This window comes from Coptis chinensis, chromosome 5 (assembly GCF_015680905.1).
Source record: "Coptis chinensis isolate HL-2020 chromosome 5, ASM1568090v1, whole genome shotgun sequence".
NCBI lineage: Eukaryota > Viridiplantae > Streptophyta > Magnoliopsida > Ranunculales > Ranunculaceae > Coptis > Coptis chinensis.
The window spans coordinates 40,764,547-40,790,488 of record NC_141460.1 but is presented as its reverse complement, the minus strand read 5'-3'; the positions used below and the strand labels follow the sequence as shown (position 1 = coordinate 40,790,488).

The 25,942-nt window shown below is 36.0% G+C and overlaps 1 protein-coding gene and 2 long non-coding RNA genes across 7 annotated transcripts; all 3 read left to right on the top strand.

Moving 5' to 3' along the window:
* Positions 1 to 2,257: 2,257 nt before the first annotated feature.
* LOC147497515 (uncharacterized) lies at positions 2,258 to 24,026 on the top strand. Of its 5 annotated transcripts, none has more exons than XM_086559982.1 (21): positions 2,259 to 2,573; positions 2,651 to 2,713; positions 3,303 to 3,658; positions 3,822 to 3,921; positions 3,995 to 4,072; positions 4,176 to 4,235; positions 4,331 to 4,435; positions 6,221 to 6,331; positions 8,890 to 8,931; positions 9,037 to 9,153; positions 9,253 to 9,445; positions 12,516 to 12,782; positions 12,893 to 13,014; positions 13,133 to 13,175; positions 13,327 to 13,418; positions 13,750 to 13,798; positions 16,778 to 16,848; positions 17,719 to 17,838; positions 18,050 to 18,129; positions 19,079 to 19,124; positions 23,734 to 24,026. In XM_086559982.1, the coding sequence occupies exons 1-21, from the start codon at positions 2,370 to 2,372 to the stop codon at positions 23,776 to 23,778; spliced, it is 2,364 nt and encodes a 787-aa protein (XP_086416108.1). In that variant the 5' UTR covers positions 2,259 to 2,369; the 3' UTR covers positions 23,779 to 24,026. The 5 variants fall into 5 exon arrangements, with proteins under 5 accessions (XP_086416111.1, XP_086416110.1, XP_086416108.1 ...); XM_086559981.1 differs by having other exon boundaries at positions 2,260 to 2,573; positions 9,253 to 9,449; positions 12,505 to 12,782; XM_086559983.1 differs by lacking the exon at positions 17,719 to 17,838 and having other exon boundaries at positions 9,253 to 9,449; positions 12,505 to 12,782.
* Positions 14,015 to 14,262, top strand: LOC147497517 (uncharacterized). Its single transcript, XR_015195135.1, has 2 exons — positions 14,015 to 14,141; positions 14,182 to 14,262. It is a non-coding gene; the product is annotated as an uncharacterized LOC147497517 (long non-coding RNA).
* Positions 21,395 to 23,408, top strand: LOC147497516 (uncharacterized). The gene is made up of 2 exons (XR_015195136.1): positions 21,395 to 23,010; positions 23,132 to 23,408. It is a non-coding gene; the product is annotated as an uncharacterized LOC147497516 (long non-coding RNA).
* Positions 24,027 to 25,942: the final 1,916 nt, after the last annotated feature.

Genomic DNA, 25,942 nt, shown 5'->3' with positions numbered 1-25,942 from the left:
CCCGAAAAGGTCAAGTAAAAAAGTCTGTGAGATGTTCTATACAGAAGTAATATGAGGATTATAGTGGGCTTCTAGTAAAGTCTGATATGAAATCATGAAACGATCAACATAATATTTTATCAAATGCTCTGATGGTTGGCAATTCAGATGGAACTTGCCTCCGTCTGACAGAACATCCCCACTCTTTGCATACAAATTAAATCAAACAAAGGGTTACTGAATATTAGATCATATTCCAAACCACATTGTATAATCTTATCAACACCATCACAACATATTCAATTTTAATTATTATTCAATCAAATTCGTGCCACTAACATGCCCTAAGAATAGTATGGAATGAAAGTAGCAATATTAAGACATGTACCTCTGTCTGCTAAAACTCTAAAAAACAAGCCAACACTTGACAATACAATTTCTTTGTGAGAAACGAAAACAGTACGTATACAATTCAAAGAATAAACATCAAATACAAAAATGAATGAAAGATTGACTACATACCTTCGTATTTACCGTTACGTAAATAAGCCTCCATAAGCTGAGCACACAAACGACAAACTCCATCTAACCCATAAATAAAAAAAATTCCTTGATCATCATATCCAGTTTTCAGACGGAGCTATAGAAGACGTGTACTATAAAAGTTTGATTAGTAGCAAATTTATTGGCTATAAAATAGCTAAAGATAAACTAATTATTTGGCACTAAGCTTAAACCTTTGATTAGACCTCCAGTTGCCTTCCAACTGAAGAGTCTGACTCAAATTAAAAACAAAATTAAACATTGCAATCTATTCAAACAAAAATGGAGAAAAAAAGGGAAAAATATGGAATCAAGCAGATAGTTTGAGGGCTCGACGATGGGTATAAAACCCCAGCAGATAGTTTGATGGCACAACACTTATCAATCTAAAACATTTTTTCTATATATACTCTAAAATCCAAATAAAAATACATTAACAATAGAATGCTACAACTTAATTATTGAAATTTAACAAACCCCAGATAATGAGTGGGTTAGTATCAAACCTGAATAGAAGAAAGAAAAGATTATCGATTTAGTATAGTCGAGACTGAATAGAAAAAGGAATCTGAAGTTGTTGTTGTTGGTGTTGTTGGAGTTGGATTTGTGTGTGTTAGATAAACTGATTGAGGAATCTGAAGTTGAGAAATTTTATGGTATTCAGAGACGTAGAGGTGATGACGATGATTTGTTGCAGGTGAGAAGATGAGCATAAAACCCTAGCGAAAATTTGAAGAGCAATGAGAGAGAGAGAATGGAGAAAAGAGAAGTACAATTCGAAACGGAGCTAGAAGATTGAGAAGAAATGATGCAAAACTGGGGGTTGGGAAGAGAAAAAGATTTCCTAATTAAAGTCGGTATTAATGGGTAATTAAAATTTGTATTTATAGTGGCGTACAATTCAAATGATACGTGGAGTTTGTATTTTTATTAACTAACACATGAAATGACCAATTACTCTTCTTTAAAGTGTCTAAAGCAATATTTTAATTTAATGACACTATTGGTATCAGAAATTCACTTAAGCAAAAAAAAACAAAGTAATCATTCTAATTATTATTTGGTAGTTTTGATTTAATTATTAATCCAGGAGTATTATCCGTAAGAAAAATACCCGGATGAATTTAAGAGGCCACGATCATTATAGGATATGCTACTAGTATATATATATATATATATATATATATATATATATATATATATATATATTTTTTTTTTTTTTTTTTTTTTTTTTTTTTTTTCAATTAATCCCAAACGAAGTGAGTTTTGCACGACAAACCCCCCAAGGGAAAAAAAAAAAAAAAAAAAAAAATCACCTCAACACCCCCTCCATCCTTCTTCTTTTATACTTTGTTCACTCGTGAGCTACCGGTATACTATTATGAACAAAAAAACAAAGAAAGAAAAAAACCAACAACCTTCATCTCAAGCTCACTATACGCCACTTGGTCAAAGTCATCCCCACACGGCCTCATTTAATAAATGTTTAAGAAAAATAAAATCATTGCCAGTCCTAATCAAAGCTTACTAATTAATATCTTAAAACACACGAATCCCCTCCCCGGCTCCCCAAAGAAAAATGATACATAATTTTGTCGGGGCAAAAAAAATAATAAATAAAAGTGTAGAAAATATCGAAACTCAAATACTCACAGCTGTCTAATTCTCGTCCTTATCAATAACGACAAATAAAAAAAAAAAACACAAAACCATTTTACCCTCGTCGTCACGTTAAAACCAAACACGCAATCAAACCCAAAACACATTTTTTTCCTCTCCCTCATTTCTAATATATAGATAGATATATATATATATATATATATTTGGGATGAGAGAGGAAAAGATAGATGATGGGAGCATATGAAGGAAACCCTAGTTGGAATAATAATATGGAAAGAGGACGAGGAGGAATTGGGAATTTAGAAAATAAGTTTACGGGATTAACTGTTGTTAATGATAGAGATGAGTCGTCATCATCGTCTATAAATGACGATAGATTAATTCAGGTTATGAAAGCTGTTGAAGCTGCTGAAACTGCTATCAAACAACAGGTTAGTTCGTTTTAATAATAATAATTTATTCAATTATAAGTTTTATTTGTTGGATGATGTTGATGTGTACTTTTTAGGTCGAAGAGAATAATCAACTTAGAACTGAACTGCAAAAAAGAACACTGGAACTCGAAAGACGTGTAAGTGCCCTTTTCTCATTTTATTATCAACCGACTCGCTTGTAAGTTAATGGTTCTTAGGAGTTGATTATAAATAGATATTCTCACTGACTAATTGGCTGAAATGAAATTATTAACGAAAAAAGTGGGTTATAAGGTTACTAATCATTATTATATAGGGAAAAAAAGGAAAAGAAATATACTAGTTAATAATGATGAAGCGAAATTGTTCCTAATGATAATTGGAAGCAAGTGTGTTAGCTTTATATGGACTCTTATATGGGTACATCAAGCAGTTATATGTAGCTTGTACTTAAAAACAAAGTAGGGCTCAAGCACTGAAGAAGTTATGCTTGGTTAAGGTATATATTTTATTAGTATGGATAAATCAGTTGGAAGCAAAAATCTGGAGTGAAAGAGATTTGAATATGATGATAATTTATTGTGGATGATCATTGGAGAACATAAAAAATAACTGTTTCTGGACTTTGTTCGTAGTTGGGAGTTTGGAAGGTTTTTGTTTTCTTAAAACATGCATGAGAAGCTCTTAGAGTAATGTTTCTTGGTTCCGCATTGTTAAGTTTGGTAGTTGATGCTATTTTGTTGGCAGAAATCAAATGATCCAGCAGATCGATTATCTCATTTAGATGCGTTGAGGGATGGGCATATTCATGGACCTTTTGGGGCGCGTCAGCCCTTTTCTATGGTAGAAGGTCAAGAAGATAGATTCAGATGGAAGGATGAAACACCCTTAGTTGACAGAAAAGGCACACTAGTTGTTCACGAAAATGTAATGCAAAAAAATGAGGACCCTTCTTTACATACTCGTGCAGAAAGGCCGCACTACTCTGAAAACAGCAATGTCAATGGACTTCTGAAGGTACTTCCAAGTGGGCATGCAGGTGTTGATAACGGTGGTGTTTCCCAGTTCTCATCACCATCTTCAAGATCCATTTCTCCTAACAGGTATAACATATCAGCTATTATACTTGCAGTTGAAGTCAGGCTGTCGGGGTTGTATAAGTGATATGAGGCCAAGTAAAATAAAGAACTATAGGAAGTGATATTCTTAAAATCTTTTGTAAATATGGAAAATTGCAATCAATTGTTTGGAAATATGCGTGATTAGATACCAAAGAGAAGGAGAATATGATAACAAGAACAATGCATCTAACCATGGCTTGATACCGATTTCTGAAGTAGATGAGCGGAATAGCCTATGGAAGCAGGTACTATTTAGTTATGTGGAGTGTGGACAATATGATGTTATAAACCATTTTAAATAAATGCTATATTTTTCAGGACCTTGTGCTTAAGGTTAGGGAGCATGAAGAAGAGATTTTGCAGTTGCGGAAACATCTTGCTGACTATTCCATTAAGGCAAGAAAGCTTGCCTTGTTCTGATCTGTGCTTGCCTGTGTTGATGGTGTTTCTTGCGTAATTACTCTACTAATTAGAAGTTGTCCATTTTTCTAATTAATAGGAGGCACAAATACGCAATGAGAAATATGTTTTGGAGAAACGCATAGCTTACATGCGTATGGTAGGAAAGACTAACATTTCTTTTGTTTTTCTTTGTTCCCTGTTTCTTTTTTTCTTCTTTACTATGCTTATTTGGAACGGAATGCATCTTACCAGGCATTTGATCAGCAGCAGCAAGACCTAGTTGACGCGGCATCAAAATCACTCTCATACAGACAAGACATAATTGAAGAGAATATACGTCTTACATATGCGTTGCAGGTTCCTACTCCCTCCCTTTTATTTGTCAAACAAATCTTCATTGTGATTTGTATGTATAAATTTTTATTTTCTCCAGCTTTATCTTTTCAGTGTAGTCCATGAAATCCAGTTTGTATTCGGATTATTTAAGTTTCATCCAAATTTTCCATGAAAAACTTTGTACAGCATAACTGTCCCTTATTAAAGTTTGATCTACTTGTGATTACTGTATTAGGAAACAAGATTCTAAGTTCTTAGATATACAAGTAAAACAATATTATTGTTAATGAAGAAGAAAGTTTGGGAGAAAAGAGAGTACACCTTAATTGATACCAAAGTAAAATTATATTATTTTTAATAAAGAAGAAAGTTTGGAGAGAAAAGAGAGTACGGCATAATTGATTTCGGCTTTTCCTCACACTTCTTATATAGGAAAATAGTTGGTTTACAATATGGAAAACATAAAAAAATTCCGAGTTGTGGGGGCCTTCCAGGGGTGAATTGTCCCACCCAATGTCTCGGCTTAGAACTCTATCAATACATATAGCCCAACTCATTAACAGAATGAGTGCTTAATCATTTTACTTTCATTTTGTTTGGACCTTGTGAGCTGTGCAGTTAAATCGCTACTCAGTCGAGGAGCGAGTAGCGAGTAGGTCTAGTCGGTCGGGGAGTAATCAGGATTACTCGGGCAATTTTTCATAACACTATTCTTTTATAAATACCTGTTAAATGTAATTAACATTGAAATACTAACATAATATAGCAAATTAATAACTATTACCCTTATCAGCTAATTAATTGCACATTATTAATCACTTGTTTTTTCTTATTTGCACAGCACTTGAAGAGTTGTGGACACATTGTGGACATAGGCACATAGAGTTATTGAAATAATGTGTTGCCAAAACTAGTGTTGTAAACTCGTAATGCTATTGAATCGAAAAGATTATATATCATTGTAATTTCTTCAAAGATCTATTCATTTATTTCATTCAAATTCTCAAAATTTCAGAATGCTGTTGTGATATTGGTCAAAATTTCATAAAAATGCTGAAATTAGTTGAAATTTCAATGAAAGTGGTCTAATTTTTGGAAATATGGATGTGACCCAGGTCTGGCTATGTTGGGCTGGGCTGGTTGGGGTTGGTCCATATAACCCTCGTAAGAAAGAAAAAAAAAAAATGGAGTCTGAATTCCAAACCGAACCAGAAAGGAGGAGGAGGAGGTGTTTAACTCTAAATTCTAGACCGAACCAGAAAAGAGAAGGGAATGGAGACTGAAGGGGAATCTGAAGAAATAGAAATTGAAGGGGAATTAGAAGTAGAATAAGAAAGAGAAGAAGAAGTAGAAGTAGATCGAAGAAGAAAGAGAATTTTCAGACTTACCTGGCAAGTTTTTATGATCTTCAGAGTTTTTCTCTTCTTTCTTCTGTCTGCTTCTTTCTTCTTTACTCAAGTTTCACGACCTGTTGCTATTTTTTCTCTTTGTTTTTTTCACTACCTATTAGTGAAATCCACTAGCCCAATTTCCACACGACTAATCGCGCGATCCCGATCCCTTCGACCGATTACTCAGCGATTTTTGGACCCCAATCAGTCATGGGGAGTAATATGCTGGTCGGATCGGCTAGGTACCGAGTAGAGAGTACTCATCGATTACTCGGCGAGTACTTGCCGATTTTATAGCACAGCTTGGGAGCTGTATATTTAGGCTGAGCTCATTTTTGTAGTTATAGATTAAGCTTTTATTTTCAGAAATTTGTTTTATTTCCAGATTTTCTGAAATGCACTTTGGTTATATCAGGCTGCACAACAAGAAAGATCAACATTTGTTTCTTCTTTATTGCCTCTTCTGGAAGAGTATTCTCTCCAGCCACCAGTGCAAGATGCCCAATCAATTGTTAGTAATCTGAAGGTATGTGAAAACAACTTATTGAACTTATTATGTTACTTAGGTGGGTTCCTTTTGAATTTATGCCTTACTTTGAATCTCATATGTTTGTTACTTGTATTTGAACTTAGGTGATTTGAAACTGTAGCAGTATGTTTGAGGAGTACTCCTTAAGATAGTCATGGAGCCTAGATGTACTCCACGAGATAGATTTATTATACGAAACTTAAAAATCCAATAGAATAATTAATTTTGTATTCTGGGTGTACTTGTTGTAGTCTTCAAGAGTGAAATTGAGAACTGCCAAAAATACCGTGATTTGATGATAATGTCTGGTTCTTATTCAAGAATTGTTCCATGTGTTTATTTCCCTTTTCAAAATGTTTTAATTCATGGCATTGTCTCAAAGGCCTATTCCCCAGGTTCATATGTACTGTTCTAAACTAGCTACAAATGGGTCTGACGTTTCCTGAACTGGGCTAATAAACACAGTATGAAGGGGGCTTGTTTACTGCATGCTAGCAAAAGTTAGCACTTTATTTTTTGAAGTATACTGTGTTGGCCATATAAGATGTTCCCTTATTAATCTGCTAGCAGTAAATTCTTCTTAGTATGTGCTTTTTGAGGAATTACTGCCTCTGCTACTCTGAAATCCTTTAAAACATGTGACTCGTGAATCGTGATCGGCCACAGTTGTTATTTTGGTTATTGCGGAGGTAATTAGTATCCTTAAATGACTAGCTTGGATCAACTTATCAAAAAAAAAAAAAAAAAAAAAGTGCAGTTAGGCTCAATATAGGTTTAGAGCAGGGTTGTGTGTGATTGATGAAAAATTGGGTTTGAAAATTCGAGTGCAGGTAGGCTCAATATAGGTTTAGAGCAGTTATTTATGCAAAGGGCAATGGTTAAAAGATCATGCATTGCCAATTAGTTGCTGATGCAACAGGAAGGCGGAAGCAACTTTTAAATGAATTACACTATTAAATTAATTGAGATAAAGACCCAAACCTGGGGTTTCAAGAAAAAAACGAATTTCACTATTCAATTGGATAAAACTAAATCAACCATTCTGACATGGAATGCCTTTATATAATAAAACTTGTTCCTAATTCTAATTAGAAACCAAAATAGGAACTACTATAAGCCTACTTCTAAAATTTGCGACTATTATAATAGGAACTATGTTACTAATAATCAAACTAGTAACTAAATAAGACATTGGAGACATCCACCATGATTTCAGGATGACATCAGCATGATATCCATGGTTGAAGATGTTGCTGCCTAGTGGTGGTTACATCCTCCCATCGAATTGCAAGGAAGAGGGCAGCAAAGTTAATGGATGCTGGTAATCGGGAATTTTGACGGGAAGGTGGGTGAGGATGGGGGGGATACTTCGGAACCGGAAATATGTAAACTGTGGTGGAATTAGGGTTCTTTTTCCTCCTTTGTCAACACCACAGGAGCTTCAAGTTGATTGGGTCAATGGTTACTTACGAGCTTTGACAACATCTCCTTGATCTCGCACATATCCATCCTTTTGACGCATCTGTTCTACTACTCGATTCAATCTTGTTGATACTTCTGGGGTTGTCGAGTCGATGATGACCTCTTTGCTGAATTTCCATAGCAAAATCACCCAGAAAACAACTGAAATCTGATACCAATTTGATGTAACAAGAAGGCGGAAGCAACCTTTAAATGAATTATGCCTATCAAAATAATTGAGATGAAGACCCAAAACAAGGGCAACTTGTTCCTAATTCTAATTAGAAACCAAAATAGTAAGTGCTATATAGCCTACTTTCTAAAACTAATTTGCTACTATTAAAATAGAAACTAGTTACTAATAATTAAACTAGTAACTAAATAAGACATAGGAGGCATCCATAATGATTTTAGGATGTCATCATGCTCCTGCATCAGTTGCACAATGCTGACACCTTTATCTGAAAGGTGATCAAGTGCTGGAAAAAGGAGGATCCATGCCTTTTCGGTCGAGTCATTGTTCACCCACTTTGAAGCTGATCAGGTAACTGTCTTAGGCAACCTCTTTAAGGATTCTGCTGGACTCCAGGATTCATGTTAAACCATGTCCCACTTAATCTTGAAAGGTGATCTTATATCCCTCAGACATGGATAAGTGTGTATCTTCTGATATATGGTCAGCTAGCAACTACTTCCAGACGTGCTGCAATAGTGCTATCTCTAAACTCCTAGAGAAACCTCGATATAAAAACCAATGCACATTTATACATAATTCACTTTTCTACTTTAGTTACTAAACTTCTGATTATCGCTTAGGCCAAGATGTTTTTTCGTGTACTTTCCAGTTGTCCAAAGTGTTATTATGTTTTTTTTTTCCATGAGTAAATATGAGGGTCCTGGAAATGTTTGGGGGAATATATATGGGGAGAGATAGGGGACTAATAGTTACAAAGCAATAGATGACTTTGGGAAAACAGAACTGCTTTTAGATGTCAGATTTACTGCCTCAATGGTTAGACTTGGTGAAAGGCATGTGAAGCTCGTCATATAAAACATTTGGTGACCATATGAATTTTATGCTTTTTCTGTACCAGGTTTTATTGAAGCATCTGCAGGAGAAGCTCCTCGTTACTGAGGTACTTTACCTACTTTTCGAGCAATTCACAAAAAGAGTTTTGCTTTAATATGAAACATCTGTAGTAATTCAACTAATGTTAGTAACACTTATCATGACATAACAGGCGAAACTTAAGGAGTCTCAGTATCAAGTAGGCCCATGGCGTTCTGAATTGTCAAACCTCCCGAACTTTACTTCACAATCACCTTCTCCTTCCATTGGTGCAACTCTGACTACTTCTGTATGGTCATATGGTCTATCTACATATATCACTCTATTCTTGTATGGCTTTGTTAATTTTATTTGATTTTTTACATATATTTTTGTACTTGTATGCCAGAACATCATGGGGCTTGAACTGGTGCCTCAGCCAGCGTACTCCCATCGACAGACACCGTTATCTCCTTCTTCAGATGGTCAGAAGACCACCGATTGGGATCAATTGGTCCAGCATAACCCTCGTACTGGTTTTGTTGGTGTTCCTGGAAAAAGTGTGGATCCTGATAACTTTGGAAGACCTGTTCCTTCTGCAGGCAGGTAAGCCTGATTTTAAGGATATTAATCTGGAACAAAAATTAAGTACATATTACTTGTCTTTTTCAAATCCAGCAATTAATTCCTTGTAGGTACAGTTTTGGTTGGGGTGTCCATTCAGGGCATTTCTCTGGAATTGGGATGGCTATGTATATATAGATTATGCCTATGTTACATGGAAACACCATATTTTAAAAATAATTAGTGTCGGATATGTATCCATGTGTCCGTGTTGGACACACTGACACAAATATTGTATGTGATATACCTCAATTTTTGATATTTCTCCTCTGACACCTCGTTTCCGTGTTGGATTCGGACAAACGTATACATGTCAATATAACTTAGAATCTTAGATTATACCAGACTTTATCCAGCACCCCCTACAAGATTTTTTTTTTTTTTTTTAGCGGTAAAAAGTATTAATATATTCCAAATCATAATCAAAGTTACAAAAGGTTAAATCTCCATTTAGCAAGATGCTAAGTTACAAGATTGCCCACACCCTAAACATAAGATACCTTCAAGTACAAAATACAATGTTATCCCAATCACAAACAAAGTCTTGAAATCTAAAGGTCTTCAAATCGGCCACTCCCCTAGACCAATTGTAGAGTACTTCTTTGATCTCCAACAAGACTTTAAATGCTTCCTTGGTCTTTTGCTCAAATATTCTCCGATTTCTTTCATTCCATAGAATCCAAATAATTGCTCTAGGAAGGTGTTTTGCAATCCACCTTGACTTCGGCGATAGAGCATGTTTTATAATATCCCCACCAAGTGCATCCTCAATTCTAGTCAGCAGTGTCCTAGGCTTGTTGAAAGACACAAAAGGTACCTCCCACATCCTCATAGCAAAAGAACACCGGATGAAGATATGATCCACATCCTCTCCAGTCCCTCCACAAAAAGGGCATTTATTATCAATAGTCATTCCTTTAGAAATTAGCTTGTCTACGGTTTGAACCCTCCTTAGAAACGCCATCCAAGTGAAGAATGCCACCTTAAAAGGAATAGAAGGCATCCAAATCCTCCTATATGGAAAATCCACTAAAATCTCTTGAGGTTTCAACACTCTTCTCACATGATTCTTGGCGAGAACCCCATACATGGATTTCACCTTGAAAACTTTGCTTTTATCCCACCTCCAAAGGCACCCATCTTCCTCCCCAAACTTATCCCCCTCTTGATAAATAATGCCCAACAAGCTAACGAAAGCAGGTGCCTCCCAATCATTTAACCTCCTTCTCAAGGTAATTTCCCATTCCATCCCATTCACTCTTTTTAGCATAATCTACTATCTTGGCATTTTTGTTCACTACAATACCGTAGATAGCAACATATTGTTCACATAGTGGTCTCTCTCTAAGCCATGTGTCATGCCAAAAAGATATAGAACTATTCTCACTAGGTAAAAGAATTACCCCTTCAGAAAAATTCTCCCACCTTTTCATGATGTTTTTCCATAGTGTGATACCATAAGGCCCCCGAGGTTGCTTTGGCTTCCATTCACTTTCCCGTTCCCCCTACAAGATTAATGAAAGACTGATATTTTGTTATCAGTCATGGAGATCATCAATTGCATTCCTTATTTAAAAAACCTTTACTAGTATATGTGCGTCTAAGTTTTCATTGGGCTAATCTTTGGAATCCTTTTTGGAGTGGCTGCGTGCTTCATGTAAGTTTTCAGTTTTCATTAAGCTACTCTTTGGAATCCATTTTGGAGTGTCTGCATGCTTTAATATTCCATGTCGTCCTTTTTAAGGAGAGCCTTTACTTAAAATACATGGTTACAGCTAGCAACCTACCGTCTTAGAAAGTCTTTGAGCAACTCTGAATCCCTAGTGTGACTCCTTGATTGGATGATGTTGATTTGCATTGAAAGTCACGCAATTTCGTATGTTACATATACATTAAATAATAATCAATTCGGGAGTCGGTTTTTATGAGTCAGCTTATAATAATGGGACCTTTCTTATTTTTTTATATTATATTATTTTCTATTATATCCTTTTTTCTTTTATTCTTATTCTTTATGTTTTTGTTATTTGTTTGTGTGTTTTCTTTTTGCAAAGCATCCATCCTTGGCAACCCGCTCTTCCTTTCTCTCTTAAGTTAAAATGCATATAGTTTGTTTGCAAAGTCTGGGAGTTGTTAACCATTGTATCTGCTGCATGAGTTTCATGCTGGTTTTCTGTAGACCACAGAGAGAGTGGTTTTCTGTGCATGCCCACAAAATTGAACGTTTATCTAATGGTCCAAATTTTTTTTCCGATTTCATAGTAATATTTGATTAGGTTAGATATATTTGAATGAGCCGAAATTTGGTGGGCATCTTATTCATGGTGGGGATATCATATCTACAAAATATCAACCCGTAATTCAACTGTTAGGATGAGATATGACTTTGTACGTTTTGGGAGTGACTTTAATGGGAGTGGCTCTATCACTCCTCTATATATATAAGGGATAGAGCTACTCTATTGTATCGAGCAGGTTCCGTTTACCATAATTTATACCACACCCCTTACAAGATGAATTAAGTGCTAATAATTTGTGGATATGATCTACTAACCATAGATAACATCTCCACATAAATTCATCTCATTTGGAAATCTCTAACCTAGTTAAAAGTTGTTGTAAACTTTGAATTTTTTTTAACGGTTCAAATTTTTCGATTTTGCAATCATCTGTTGACATAGTACATTATCAAATGAGGTGAAATTTTATAGAGGTGATTTTCATGGTTAGTTGAACACATCTACAAAAAACTATGTTATAATTCATGTTGTAGGTAAAGTTGTGGGGCATGGTATAAACTATGGTATAAAAAGTGTGGTAAATGGAACCTGCTCGTATATATATATTTTTTTTCTTTTTGTTTTTCCTTTTGTTATTCTTTTATGTAATTCTGTACTAAAGGGTTAAAGGGTAGAGTTGAATTGAGATTATGTGGCACTTGTTTTGGCTTATACTTAAACAACATTGACAAGTTGTAGGAGGTAAATATCTATACTTAGAGTACTGTCAGCCTCAAATGCTTCTGTGATAACTCCAGGAATTCTGCAGCTCAAGATGTACCTGCTCAACTTGCCTCTCAGGGTGAGTCTCATGCGAAACGTTTCAGTGAAGAGATAACTAGGAAACAACCTTCTTTTGGCGATCTGCTTAGTGGCAGTGAGGCAGATGATACAGACGCAGCTGGGAGGGAACCTTCTGGCCCTTGGAGCTCAGGAAACTCTCCTTATATGACACCAACACACGATGATCCAAATTCTTCTTTTTCTCCTTTTTTACCACCAGTACTTGAGGAACCTTCTTCCTCATTTTCTGAAGGTAGCTCATATATATATCAACAGTTTTGGGCTTGTTTACCTTTCTGTTATGTATTTTCTGTTTGCTTCTTTTCACTGCTCAGTGCTCACCAATGTATATTGCTATTGTAGCGGGAGAGGATGATCCTTTGCCAGCTATAGATGGTCTCCAAATTTCCGGTGAAGCCTTTCCGGGGCAAGAACTTCAAGCCTGTGGATACTCCATTAATGGAACAACGAGTTGCAATTTTGAGGTTCTCAGATTCTTTCCATTTACTTTTTAAAATGCTTGAGGCACACCTTTTTATGGACTACATGCTTTCACTTAAACGTTAGATAATTTGAAGTCTTATCTTATTTCTACATTGCCAGTGGGTACGTTATTTGGAAGATGGGTCTGTAAACTACATTGATGGTAATGCATCTAATTGTTCCGGATTCTTTAACATCTATTTGTTTCGGTTTATGTCAGTCTTGACTCTTGACCTTGATTATATTAGTCTTAGTCTTTTTTTTATTTTTTATTTTTTTATTCTATTTTTTATTTTTTTATTTATTGGCTATAGGTGCGAAACAACCTAATTATCTGGTTACTGCTGATGACGTTGATACCTACCTTGCAATTGAAGTCCAACCTCTGGATAACAGGAAGCGCAAGGTATTTACTAGCTTCTAGTTGTGAATCCAATATGAATCGTTGTCACCAGTAAGTAAGCTTCCCATCTTCCAGTTCAGTGTAAGGCTAAGGTGATCAGAAGTTTGAGCATCATGTTAGTGCAGAGAGTTTACACACCCAGTCAGAGTCCATTGTTTTCCCACCTTTCTTAATATTAATACATGCAGTCCCAATAGAAGTTGTTTCTTCATGATGTCAGACCTAGGTTGTGTGATTATAATTTCTTACTTATATGTGCAATGGTTTCTGTCTATTTGACTTGTGGTTGCATTTCCGTAATCGAGATTTTTTTTCTTCTTCCATACAAATCCAGGGTGAACTTGTAAAAGTCTTCGCAAATGAGCAAAGAAAGATTAGTTGTGGTAAGCCAATCCATTTTTATCTGTTGAAACTTTCCACTGAAGATGGACTTATTGAAATTTATGAAGTCTTCCTAAATTTCCATTATTGAATTGACATTTATGTATTTTTATTTCTTGTTGAATGAATTCATTGTAGCTTGTAGGTTATTTTTTGAAAAAGTTGAAAGAAAAATTAGGGGTCAAGTGTGTTTGCGCTCACACTTTGTAGAAATTGTACCTGGGTTGATGATTACATATTTGATCTTGATGAGGGGAGAAACTGAAGGGATGCAACATGCAAGTAGTCCTTATTGCAGGTGCCGACTAGCAAAGTCGGTAAAACCTTTGGGTGATGATACCAGAGGTTTGGGGGTCGGTAAAACCTTTGGGTGATGATACCAGAGGTTTGGGGGTTGAACCCCGCCAGCATCAAAGAGTTACTGATCTCATTTAAAACAGGCTTGCCAATCAAAAAAAAAGAAAAAGAAGTAGTCCTTGTTCTTAGTATCGAGAAGGAGATCCATATGTTTTGTAAAAGAAAACAGGATGTAATGGATAGGAAACAAAATCTTTGGCGAAAGATAATTGATTCAGTAGTAAGTAGTTAACAAGATGGGGTTAGGATAACATCAAATTTATTTGACTTCTGAGTATAGATTTGATACCTGGATTAAAGAATGTTGTGAGTGAGCAGATAAGTTATGCACCTTTTATCCTTTGAAAATTTCAAGATGTTATACGAAAATGAATGCTGATAGCTGATAATGGCTGGGTTATTTTGGGTTGGTCCCGGTAGGGTGGTGGATCTCCTTACTCAGTGGCATACTATAGGGTTATTCTCCTCCAAAGGCCAGAGGATGGTACCTTTTACGATATTGTGGGGTATTTGAGTGGAATGTAACTGTTAGAATTCTAAGAGGACATCTCCCGAGGGTGGCGAGGGGATTTAAAGACATAATAGAGAACACTTAGAAACAACATCTTTCCTTTCTGTATGTTAGATTCCCCTGCCCCCCTCCCAATTTTTTAGGAAGTCTCTATTATGTAAAACTCTGTTATTTCTTTTATATATTGAGTGATACAAGGCTGAAGCTAACTCTTTTCTCTGCAAATTTTCTTCTTTATTAGCAATAATAAATTTTTACTGTAACAAATGTCATTTTGAGGGTATAGTTATGGAGATCCAGAAGCTCTTGCTAGCCATAGAAGGGCTTATTTGTTTTGAGTAAAGTATTTGTGGACTTGAGAAACATTCCCTTTGAATACTTTGTATCTAGAAGGTGGATTAGTATGTATAGTGACTATTGATTAGTGGTGTATGCGGGGATTGTTTGTTGTGGTACCTATCCTTGTACTTGTAGGCCCCCCCCCCCTATATATATAGAAATTTTATTGATAACGAGTATTACAAATAATTAGGACAAGCATGCAACAAGTTGCGCCACAAGTTCTTTCAAACCTAATATCCGGATGCGCCGCAAGTTCTTTCAAACCTAATATCCGGAGAGTGTTAGGCCTGACCGCAGCTAAGCCTAGGGCCCACATATGGTGCCCTCATGAATCTCTCACCCAAGCCCGATACTGTTCCCAACTTTAGCCACCACTGAGCCCAATCCACAGTTAGGCCTCATCTATGGTGTGGGGTATTTTTTTTCCATTATCTAATAAAATATAATTATGAGACTTTACTGGCTTGGTCAAATTTTTAGTTAATTACTTAATTTCAACTTTCGATAGATTTCTTGGACTTAATTGAAACAGTCTGAACAGATCATTGTTTTTCCTTCCTTTGTCGTATGCTTCAACTTTTTGATGGCATGAGCCCATTCTATGGGCAAATTCAATTTGCTGTTGCTGTAAACTTCTATAAAATGATTTAATAATTCAAACATCCCCAAGACCTTATGCATGTGGTAATGATAAAAAGATACAGAAATGAGAAAGGAAAAAAATGTAACTAATACCTAAATTGACCATTAGATTAAATTTTTAACAAACTTGCTTATCAGGCCATAATACCGGCTGTTGTTTCTAGATAAGCTTTGATAGGACCGTAAGATGTGGAAATCTGTGCAAGTAATATATGTTGGACTTTGATTTGATGCTACTGAACTAAGAGAAATGATCTTCACATATCTACACAATGGCAGCCTGGACCCCTTATACCATGTCGTAAGTAGGGGTGGCTGTCTTAAGTCAAAGAGGATTTTGTGGATAGTTTCATTGTTACTCAAGACCACTATCTATGAAAAAAATAAAATAAACTCACCTGTGTCCCCAAATTACTGTGGGCCTAGTGCACTAGTCATTGATGTGTTTTGGTAGATATGTATAGCATTTGGATCTGATGCTACTGAACTAAAGAAAAAGTATTTGTTATCTTAACAAAATTATAAACGAAATGACCAGAGCAGGGCAGAGAGATAGGAAGGAAAAGAAAAGGAAGAAGGAAAAGGGAGAAGGAAGAACAAGAAAGGGATGGGAACCAGCAGCTAAGAGAAATTGATTGAGGAGGAAGAGAAAAGGAAGAAAAGAGGATATTTTCAGCCAAACAGATGACACTTTTACAGATTGAGGGAGGAAGAAGAGACAGGAAGAACGAAAAAGGGGGACAGATGGATAGAGATTTAACTTTCTCTCTCCCTAAAGGAAGAATTGGCTGTGCTCGTGGAATATAGTAGTGTTCATCAGCTTAAGGGTGGCTTCTGAGACTCCACGTAACTGTACTGGTTGAGGGTCCTGCATCTTCTTTCCCTTTACATAGATCTCACAGTAAAACATTGTGATCGTACTCCTGAGCTCTTATCTAAATAAACAGTCAATTAATAGTGTTTTCTGTCTACCATTTTTTAACATTAGGTCATATGAAAACATGTTTACAGTAGCTACCCTTAATTCCATTATCACATCTTTTCCCCCTTTGTACCGTAGTTTATTATTTTAAGACATAAAGATTGAGAAAGATCCTGCAATGTTTGTATTTCATTTTTGTGAACACAGATCCTGAAATGCAAGAACAGATTGAGAAAAGCCTATACAGTGGGCATGCTTCGTATGATGTTTCCTTAGCGGTAAGACCGTAAGACTACCTCATAGACATCCTGTATCATAGAAGAATTTTTTTGGTTGTCCTCGAATGTTTCAGATATCAGCATTTTTCATTTCTGATTTCATCACCATTATTGTCACTAGCTTTTGTGCACACTCGATGAGCGTCAAATAACGTAAATAAATAGAAATTTCATCAAGGAGCTCAAAATATCGAGATTTTCTTAGGTTTTTTTAGTGTACGTAAAACATTCAAAAAAACATTGTTGGTAAGTGTCCAAAAATATCAAATAGTGTTGGATTTAGCGAAAATATGGACTTTCATTCTATCAAAATCTTCCAAAATGTTGCTATGTGTGTGTGCTCCTTTAATAGACTCATACTTCTATTATCAACTGTATTATGAAACTCAAATGTAAAATGGTTAGATTTTAGCAAAAGTTATTGCAATTTTAAATTTATGTTGGACCATTGATTATTTTTTCTTTGATTGTGGTGGAACCATGTAATATAAGCCATGGGGAGGTTTGTTTCTTTGGTGATAATTGGGCTTGCTTGTAAAATAAGACCATGAGCATTTGCACAACAGAGTGGACTGAGTGGCACTGATAGGTTATAGGTTTTGTTGTGGTCTGGTTGAGGATTGAAGGGGAGCAAAGTTATTAATGCTTATTAGTTATTACAGAATATAAGGCTGACATGTGTAGAACATGACACAATTTAATCTTGAAATTCCGCTGTTCACGTAAATGTTTTATTACAGTAGTAAGATAAGTATTTTTGATGCACAGACTTCTACTAATTCAGAATTACAATGTCATTTACTGGAGAATATATATTTCACTGTTCTTTCTTCCTTTCCTTTATTTTTCTCGTTTTTAAATAATGGGCAGGCTAGATACCTTGATATCTGGGAACCAGCTATCTTGGCCATTAAGAGAGAGGGTTATAGTATCAAGTGTATTGGAACTCGCGATGTTGTTGTTACAGAAAAATTTCTTCAAAGAACAGCTGTACAGTTTCTTCTCCTTTTCTCCTTTTCTTGATAAACATTTATGGATCAAATTTTTACTCATTTACATTAGACTGTGGGTCCTCATCAGTGGTAATCTTATTCGTTTAAAAAATTACCACCAGTGGTCATTTTCATATTGGGCATGGTTTCCTGCATTTATCTATTTTTCCTTTTAATGACTAATTGGCTTCTTGGTTTATATTCTTCAGGTAACTATACCATATGGACATCCAACAGCATTTTCAATAATTGGATCTGCGGAACATCTTCTACGAACAGAAAGCAGTTCGTAAGTCTCAGTTGTGGTCATGTGTCAATCATGAATATTTGAACCAATGTTAGCCAAACCTATAAAAGACTTGAGACGTGAAGCGTCTTAGAGGTTGAAGACAAGCCTCAGTCTCCTAAATAAAGCACTGAAAAAAAAAGAAAAAGAAAAGAAAGATAGAACATGCAAGATACTGCACATTTAACTCTTGAATTTCCAATTTTAAGTGATGTTTTCTGTTGTATGATATATCCAACCTACCTCGTTACACATAAAAACCTATCACTATCAAGTACAGAAAACTTCCGAAGAGCACCTTTATCGGTTTTGGTTTTTTTTGGTTTTGGTCTGGGTGGTATTGTTTTGTTTGATTTTTTGTTATTATTATAAATCTATATTTTTATTTTCATTCAGTTATTTGTTTTTTGAAGTTAACCAACCTATCTTACTCAAAGTACTTAAACCATGCACACTGAATAACTGGTAGTTAATTCATTCTGAGAGATATTCCTTGTGAGTTGTATACCATTTGCAAGTTGCAACTGTAATTCAAGTGTGATATCTAGGACAAATTGCTACGGGTACTTGCATCGGTGTCCAATACAGGTATGCTTCGCCCTACATGGCTTCTTGAATGCACCTGGTATCGTCTGCTTGATCAAATGAGCTACTAGACGCTGATAATCAAAAGAATCTTGGAGGAGATTTTTATTTAAATATTCTTTTTGTAGGGGAACTATTATTTATCTTGTTTATTTAATACATGTGTGTTTAGAAAGTGTAAAATGGAAAAGAAAAAAAAAACAGAGATGAAAATAAGGTTGCCATAGGTTTTTTACTTTTATTTACTTTTATTTATTTTACTACTTTACTATTTTATTTAATTTTTTGATAAAAAACGAAAACGTAAAACACCAGCGAAAACATTATTTTTGATTGTTTGACTGCTTCTGTTTGCTTTGTACTGCAGGTTAAGAGATACCATTGTGCTTACTATGAGATTGTTTATCATGAGGGTATTACTTTTCTTCAACTTTTTGTTTTCCATTTTCATTTACTGTATCAGTTCAGAGATTCTCTTTTATGCATTGAAAGTGGTACTTATCTAATGAAGAAACTATTTTTTTAAATGGGTATAAATGTAGTTCGTATACTTATTTGTCATATGCCACACATGCATCACAGTTTTTGTGGAGGAAGTCATACTTTCCTCCTTTGCGTATCTTGGCACTTGTCAACCTTCTATTGAATATTAACGTATTACAGAAGGTACCTTGTGATTTATGCAAATGTTATTTTGGTGGTTGTTTGGCATCTTAGGTGTCAGGTTTACCAAGACTATTTTATAGAAAGGAAAATGAGCTTTTGGTTTGGTACTTATGCATAGTTTGGAAAAGATAACGTGCAATCAGAAAAATATGAAAAGCATTGTTATTATAGACTCTGGGACATACTGACAGCATCTTTGTTTCCAAGTACACTTTGTTTTTGTTTTCCTATGTGATTTATTAATGAAAACTGTCGTTCAAAGGTATCACCTTTTGCTATCGTCTCTGATCCCTTGGAAGGATGTTGTACCACGTAATTGATCAGAATACATATGGAAGCGAAGAAAATAGAAGTGGGAAAATCTAATACTTGTCCAATAAATTAGCTCTTTCAATTTAATTGTGATCTCCATCTATCAATAAGATGCTTGGCTTATCAGTCAAGTCAAGTGTGCCATCTATTCTATGAAGGGCGAGAAGTGATCGGGTTCTGATGGATTCCCTTTGCTGGTATGCAAAAGGTGTTGGTACTTTATGGCGGATGACATAAGGAAGGTTGTGAAGGAATTCCAAGAAAATACTTTTCTTAACTAGGGACTTGACACTACCTTCATAACTTTGATTCCGAAAGTTGATGGTGCATTATCATTGTGATTATCGTCCTATTAGTCTTCTTGGTGGTATCTACGAACTTATTGCTAATACCCCCACTCTGTCATAAAAGAGTGGTTCTTGGTGGTGTCTTCGAACTTACCCACTGTCTTAAAAGAGTGGTGGATGCTATTGTGTCGTCCTACCACGGTGCACTTATTAACATGAGATGGTGTTCTTGTTGCAAATGAGATCATTGATTCTCGACAGAGACAAAAGGAACCGGGGTTGGTGTGTGAGATGGATTCTGCAGTGTCTGATCATGTTAATTGGGCATTCTATGATCATATTTTGGGCAGGTTTGGATTTGGGAGAAAGTGGATGATGACATGTATCTCAACGGTGCATTTTTCAATCATGGTGAATGGCTCGCCGGCTCTGGTTTCTTCAAAATTACAAAGGGTGTGAGGAAAGGTGATCCAATTTCCCCACTTCTATTTATCGTCGATACTGAAGTCTAAACTAAGATGGTAATTAGAGCGGAAGAAAATGGGTTCTTAACTGGTTTCAAGGTCCGAAATGACTGCAAATCCATCCCTATTTGGTCATTTGCAGATGACACGTTCATTGATGCGAAGGAAGAACAAAGTGCAAAATGTTAAGGCTTTGTTTATGTGGTTTGAGGCTTTGTTTATTTATCCTCGATGCTGAAGTCTTAACTAAGATGGTAATTAGAGCGGAAGAAAATGGGTTCTTGACTGGTTTCAAGGTCTGAAATGACTGCAAATCCATCCCTATTTACAATTTGCGGATGACACATTGTTCGTTTATGCGAAGGAAGAACAAAGTGCAAAATTTTAAGGCTTTGTTTATGTGGTTTGAGGCAGTGTATGATTATCAAATAGAAAAAAGGCGGTGTTGGGTATCCACATTAACTTTAGCAAAAGCATGGTATTGGGGATGAATGAGATTCCTAATATTGAAGCTCTCAGACGTGTTGGGCTGCAAAGTCGGAAAGTTTCCAGCGACATACCTTGGGTCTACAATTCGGTGCTATATATAAGTCCACTCCATACAAGCCAAGAAGGTATGAGATCTGGTTATTGAAAGAGTTAGTGAAAGGCTAGCTATGTGGAAACGGAAGTACCTTTCAAAGTGTGGCAGAATTGTTCTCATTAAAAACACACTTTCAAGTCTCCCAGTATATTAACTCTCTTTACTAACTGGTATCACAAACATTTTGGAGAGATACATGCATGGTTTCCTATGAGGTATCATCTAATTTCTTGGGAAAGGACGTGTATGCCTAGAAATGTAGGTGGTCTGGGGATTTGGCTTATAAAACCTAACTTAGCAAATGGATTTGGAGATTTGGTACTGATGGCACTAGCTTGTGGAAAGAAGTTATCAGAGACAAGTATTGCATTGAGGGTGCGGGGTGGTATACTAAACAAGTGTCTAATCCCCGTATGTTTCACTATGGAGGGGGTATTATGGGTTGTTGAGAACTAGTGACGAATGAAATCAGTTTTAAAGTTGGAAATGGATGTGGACAAATGGTGTCCAGGAAAGGCCTCCTAAAATGGACTTTGAGAACCTTTAAAAAAATCTATACTAAGAAGTTTGGGTCTGTTAGAGATCATGTTTATTTTGGTGAAGATGGTCAATCCTGGGATTTTAACTTTATGAGAGGTTATTTTGACTGCGAGATGCCTCCTATTGAAGTTTCAGCGTAAATGAAGATGAGGACCGGGAGAGTATGAGATGGTAAATCTGCTCCTTTTACTCCTAAATATTTGTACGATCTCTTGGAGACTTGAAAAGTTGCTGAACATCTCATAGGTATCCCATAAAATAGTGTGGAACTGTAAGCTGCCATCTAATGTTAATTTCTCTTCCTGGTCTTCGATATGGGGCAGAATTTTGAAGACCGATAACCTTGGGAAAAGGGGCAAAATTATAACAAATCAATGTATTATGTGCAGTAGAGATGAAGAAACACTTCAGCATCTATTCCTTGACCGTGGTTTTGCTATGGCATGATAGAATTTTTACTTCTTCGTTTAGGTGCCAAACGGTATTTATTGAGGGGGTGGGGGTGGGGTGGGGTTGTCAAAGAGGTCTTAAGCCGTTCGGTTTGCTCTATCTGTTGCTGCTGGGTAACGTGTTGTGGAAAGTTCTTTTTCACACCTTTTGTTTATGGATGGAGAGGAACAATTGCATTTTTGAAGACAAAGTGTTTACTGTTGAGCGTGAAATTTGTGATGTGAAGGCGTTAATGTGGGTGTGGTAGTTTGAGGGATTACTGCTTTGACAATCTCATGGTGAGATGAGACAGAATTGCTTTTGTTTGATTGTGTTTTTTGTGTATAATTGTTATGTGCATTGTACTGTGTCTGACTATCTCTGTCACTCTACATTTCATTAATGAAAAATTTTGTTTTATCGACAAAAAAGAAAAAAAAATGTTTGGTAACACTTGTGAAGGAAGAGGCACATAGGTCATTCGTGTTAAAACAAATTATTACCCACAAAGAAGGGGAAATCTCTGAGTTTTCTCGTGCTTTGAGAAAAAGTCGGATGGATGGTAGAAGTTTCTCTTAAAAATTTTCAAACAAGGCTTATGTCCAAGACATAAAATGATTGTGCTTACTGTTTTTTAATATCATTTGTCCTAAAAACTTGCACAATTTTTTTTTAAGCTAGTCTTGTACAAAGTATGAAAAAATAATCGTGTGTTAATTTCTTATAGTAGAAGATCGGTGCACCCAGTAAACTGATCTCCAATATAGCGCCTTCCTTTGCCCACCTTCTTTAGTCTTTCTTTTGATCTGTGGTAGCATGGTAGCAACATAGTATCCAAATCATGATGATTAGCAAAGACGCAGGAGCCCTCTCTTGATCTCTTCCTATACACAACCAAAGAAAAGCAGGTGATCAAACTATAGGCATATAGGCATATAGGTGATCAAACTGGGGCCCTTGTACCTGTTCTAGCTAACAAGTGTCCCCAAAGGTCATCATCCCAGCCCGACAGCCGAAGGTTAGTGTAGAACAGCTATCGGACTGGATTTCTCATAAAATTGAGATTACATCAATAACCTCTTTTCCTGATGTATTTGTCTGCTTTCTTGAAACTCACTTTTCATACTTGTTGGGAACAGTTTGTTGGAAATGTTCTAGGCAAATTTTTTCTCAGATGCCTATTTTCCCCCTAAGGGATGGTCGTCAGGAATTTTTGTATTAACAAGATCTCTTTCTTCGATGCAATCCAACCACTGGTGAGGTCTGTATAGCTCAAAACTTGGCCGGTTGTCTGAATCTCGACCTGTCTTGCGGGGATGTATTGAACTTTTGGTCTGATTACGAAAGGACTGGTCAGAACTTAAACTTTTGTTAGAAGTAATCATCCAGCCATTCACCTAATGAACCATTGATTCATTGGACTTGTTTCTTAAATCTTGAGCATATCCAGATTTATTTAAACTGACGTTTTATCTATACATGCTTATTTGTAATAAATAGGCACTTTAATAGTGACAGATTCAGTTATATGGAAAGTTAGTTCAATGTCCGCATTTGAAAATAGTTTTTAGTCATGGAATTCTTTCAATTAACTCCATTTGAATGTTGGTTTATGTAGCAGCAATGAAAGCCTGTAGATTGGACATTTGCAATAGTTAACGTGTGTGCCTGTGTGTGTTTCCCCCTTAGTATTAGTTGCATTAGCTTTGTACGTATTGACAATGTTTGACTCTTTTGGCAGGCTGTCGAGAAAAGAAAAGCGAGGAAGAAGGGTCTGTTTTTTTGAAAAATAGAGCGCATTTTTAAGCTCAGTGCGGAATATGTTGTAAATGGCCTTCAGTTTTAGAATTGAGTGTGTTAAGTAAATCCAGGTTTGTAGAAATTTTTCTTGCAGAGAATTTGTATTATTTTTGTAAGAATCAGAGCCAAAGTTTTCATGAAAAGTAAGAGCCAGTGTGTTTGGGTTCTTCTCTGTAATAGCCACTCTTACAAATCATTCTCAAGTTTTCCTTAAGATGTTAGTATGTTGTGTTTCTTCTGCGTTCAATTGTACTAACTTTAATCTTCTTGTTCTGTGTCAACCAATTTGATGAAGGGTTAATTTCAATATAAATGCAAGTACGGAAAATGAAAGAACGTAGTGCTGTGGCTGCTGCTTAGAGAAATCCCTGATACTTTGATTTATGGATCATTTAGTACTCGTGAGAATATATGTAAGCGTTGGAAAAAAAATCTTCTTTTCACCTAAAGCGAGCAGAAATAAAAGGTTCAAAAAAAAAAAAAAAATGAAAAGGGGGAAAAAAGATGGCTGTAGCTTGCGACGAATTAGATCAAAATGGATGCGACATGTGCGTTGCACAACATTCGTTGAACCCTGGTAAGAAATTTTAAAACTCTAAAAAGGACTCGAGCCAAATAGCACTCTTTTACCTGAAAGAAGCGAAAGTGCGCATACGTAACAGTATTGTAGTAAAAGTTGTGCAATTCACTTTAGCCTTGCCTAATTTCGGAGTTCTTGTCGTCTGTAGGAACATACTTTTAGAGTTGCTCATCGGGACAGCAATACGTAACTACAGAGGACTACTGGACTAGCAAAGTAGCAATACATTTCTTCCGCTAACAGCTCCTATACAAGGAGCGCATGAGAATGGGATTCTTCAACCCAAATTATGTGCAAATTAAATCTAAAGACACAACGAAGTTATGATTTCGGACTACCCAACGCAGGTTATTGATCTGGAACCCTCTTATGTGTATAGGGCAGTATAGACTATAATACTATATGGAGAAACACTGGGAAGTCGGAAACTGATGTTTTTTTTTCTGCTAGTAGTTGATAACAATTTTTTTTAAAACCGAAGTACTAGATGCATTCATCTTTCATGAAGTTACAAGGTGTTCATACTTCATACAGACTACTCTTGACAAGATCAAACAAACGACCTACAGACACAGGCACAACAATACCATTACAACCCAAGTCTTTCACTTTTTCCAGCCTCGCCCAAGACATGAGCATGCTGAATGCTGAGTTACACTCCTAGGACAAAACACAATTCTACAATAAATGATTTTATGATGTTCTGGATCGCCAGCTTAAGATCTTCTAACTTCCAAGAGGAACATTCGGACAGGACCATTAACAGATGGACCAAACTTTAGCAATCTGAGATGACCATCACCTTCTCAGCAGCAAGTTGCAAAGCTCTTGCTAAACCCCACAAACTGATATTTTTTTGGGGTAAAACTTTGTTAACCGAAAGTCTGATAGTGTTTGACGCATACGTTTAGAACTTCAATAACATAGTATACGTTTAGAACTTCAATCACTCCAAAACTATGTGAATGGTTACTTCATCTCATATTGCCAGATAATTAACATAATACGATTTCTATATCACTATTTGGATCTATATAAGTGGTAGCACCGGTTACATAGTGATCATTATGACTGACAAACAGTATGGGAACATCTTGTTGTAAACCCAAAGCAACATCATAGGTAATTCCTTGACAGCATACATTACGTGGTAGATTACTCTGCGACAGTTCTTAGGACAGGGGATCAATGTTAACTTTTGTCTTGGAGTTTTGTACAGTATTGGTTGCCCAATTCGCTGCTCCATAGATAACAACATTACCATCAGTTTGAACGACCAATCGGAAGCTATTCGGTCCTCGAGTTGAGCCACTAGACCAAACTACCTCAAAGCCGGAATAGAGAACCAGATTGCCATTATTCTGCATGCGCAAGTTGATAAATTAGGGTATTTGTTACTGACGGACCCTAATTTGTGTTGGGCAAACTAAAAAAAAAAACGATTATTACAAGTGTGCTATTAGTCTCAAAAAATCTAAAAAAAAGACAATTATTACAAGTATGCTATTGGTCACAAAAAATTGGATTGGAAAACCCCAAACTTAAACTACCCGGCTAGGTCGTTTGGACT

What these genes read in the sequence shown, in the direction of transcription:
- LOC147497515 (XM_086559981.1), top strand. Translation starts at nt 2,370, where the DNA reads ATGATGGGAGCATATGAAGGAAACCCTAGTTGGAATAATAATATGGAA. An exon ending in CAACGAGTTGCAATTTTGAG is followed by an intron (nt 13,015 to 13,132) that starts GTTCTCAGATTC and finishes CTACATTGCCAG; the next exon opens with TGGGTACGTTATTTGGAAGA. An exon ending in GCAAAGAAAGATTAGTTGTG is followed by an intron (nt 13,799 to 16,777) that starts GTAAGCCAATCC and finishes TTGTGAACACAG; the next exon opens with ATCCTGAAATGCAAGAACAG.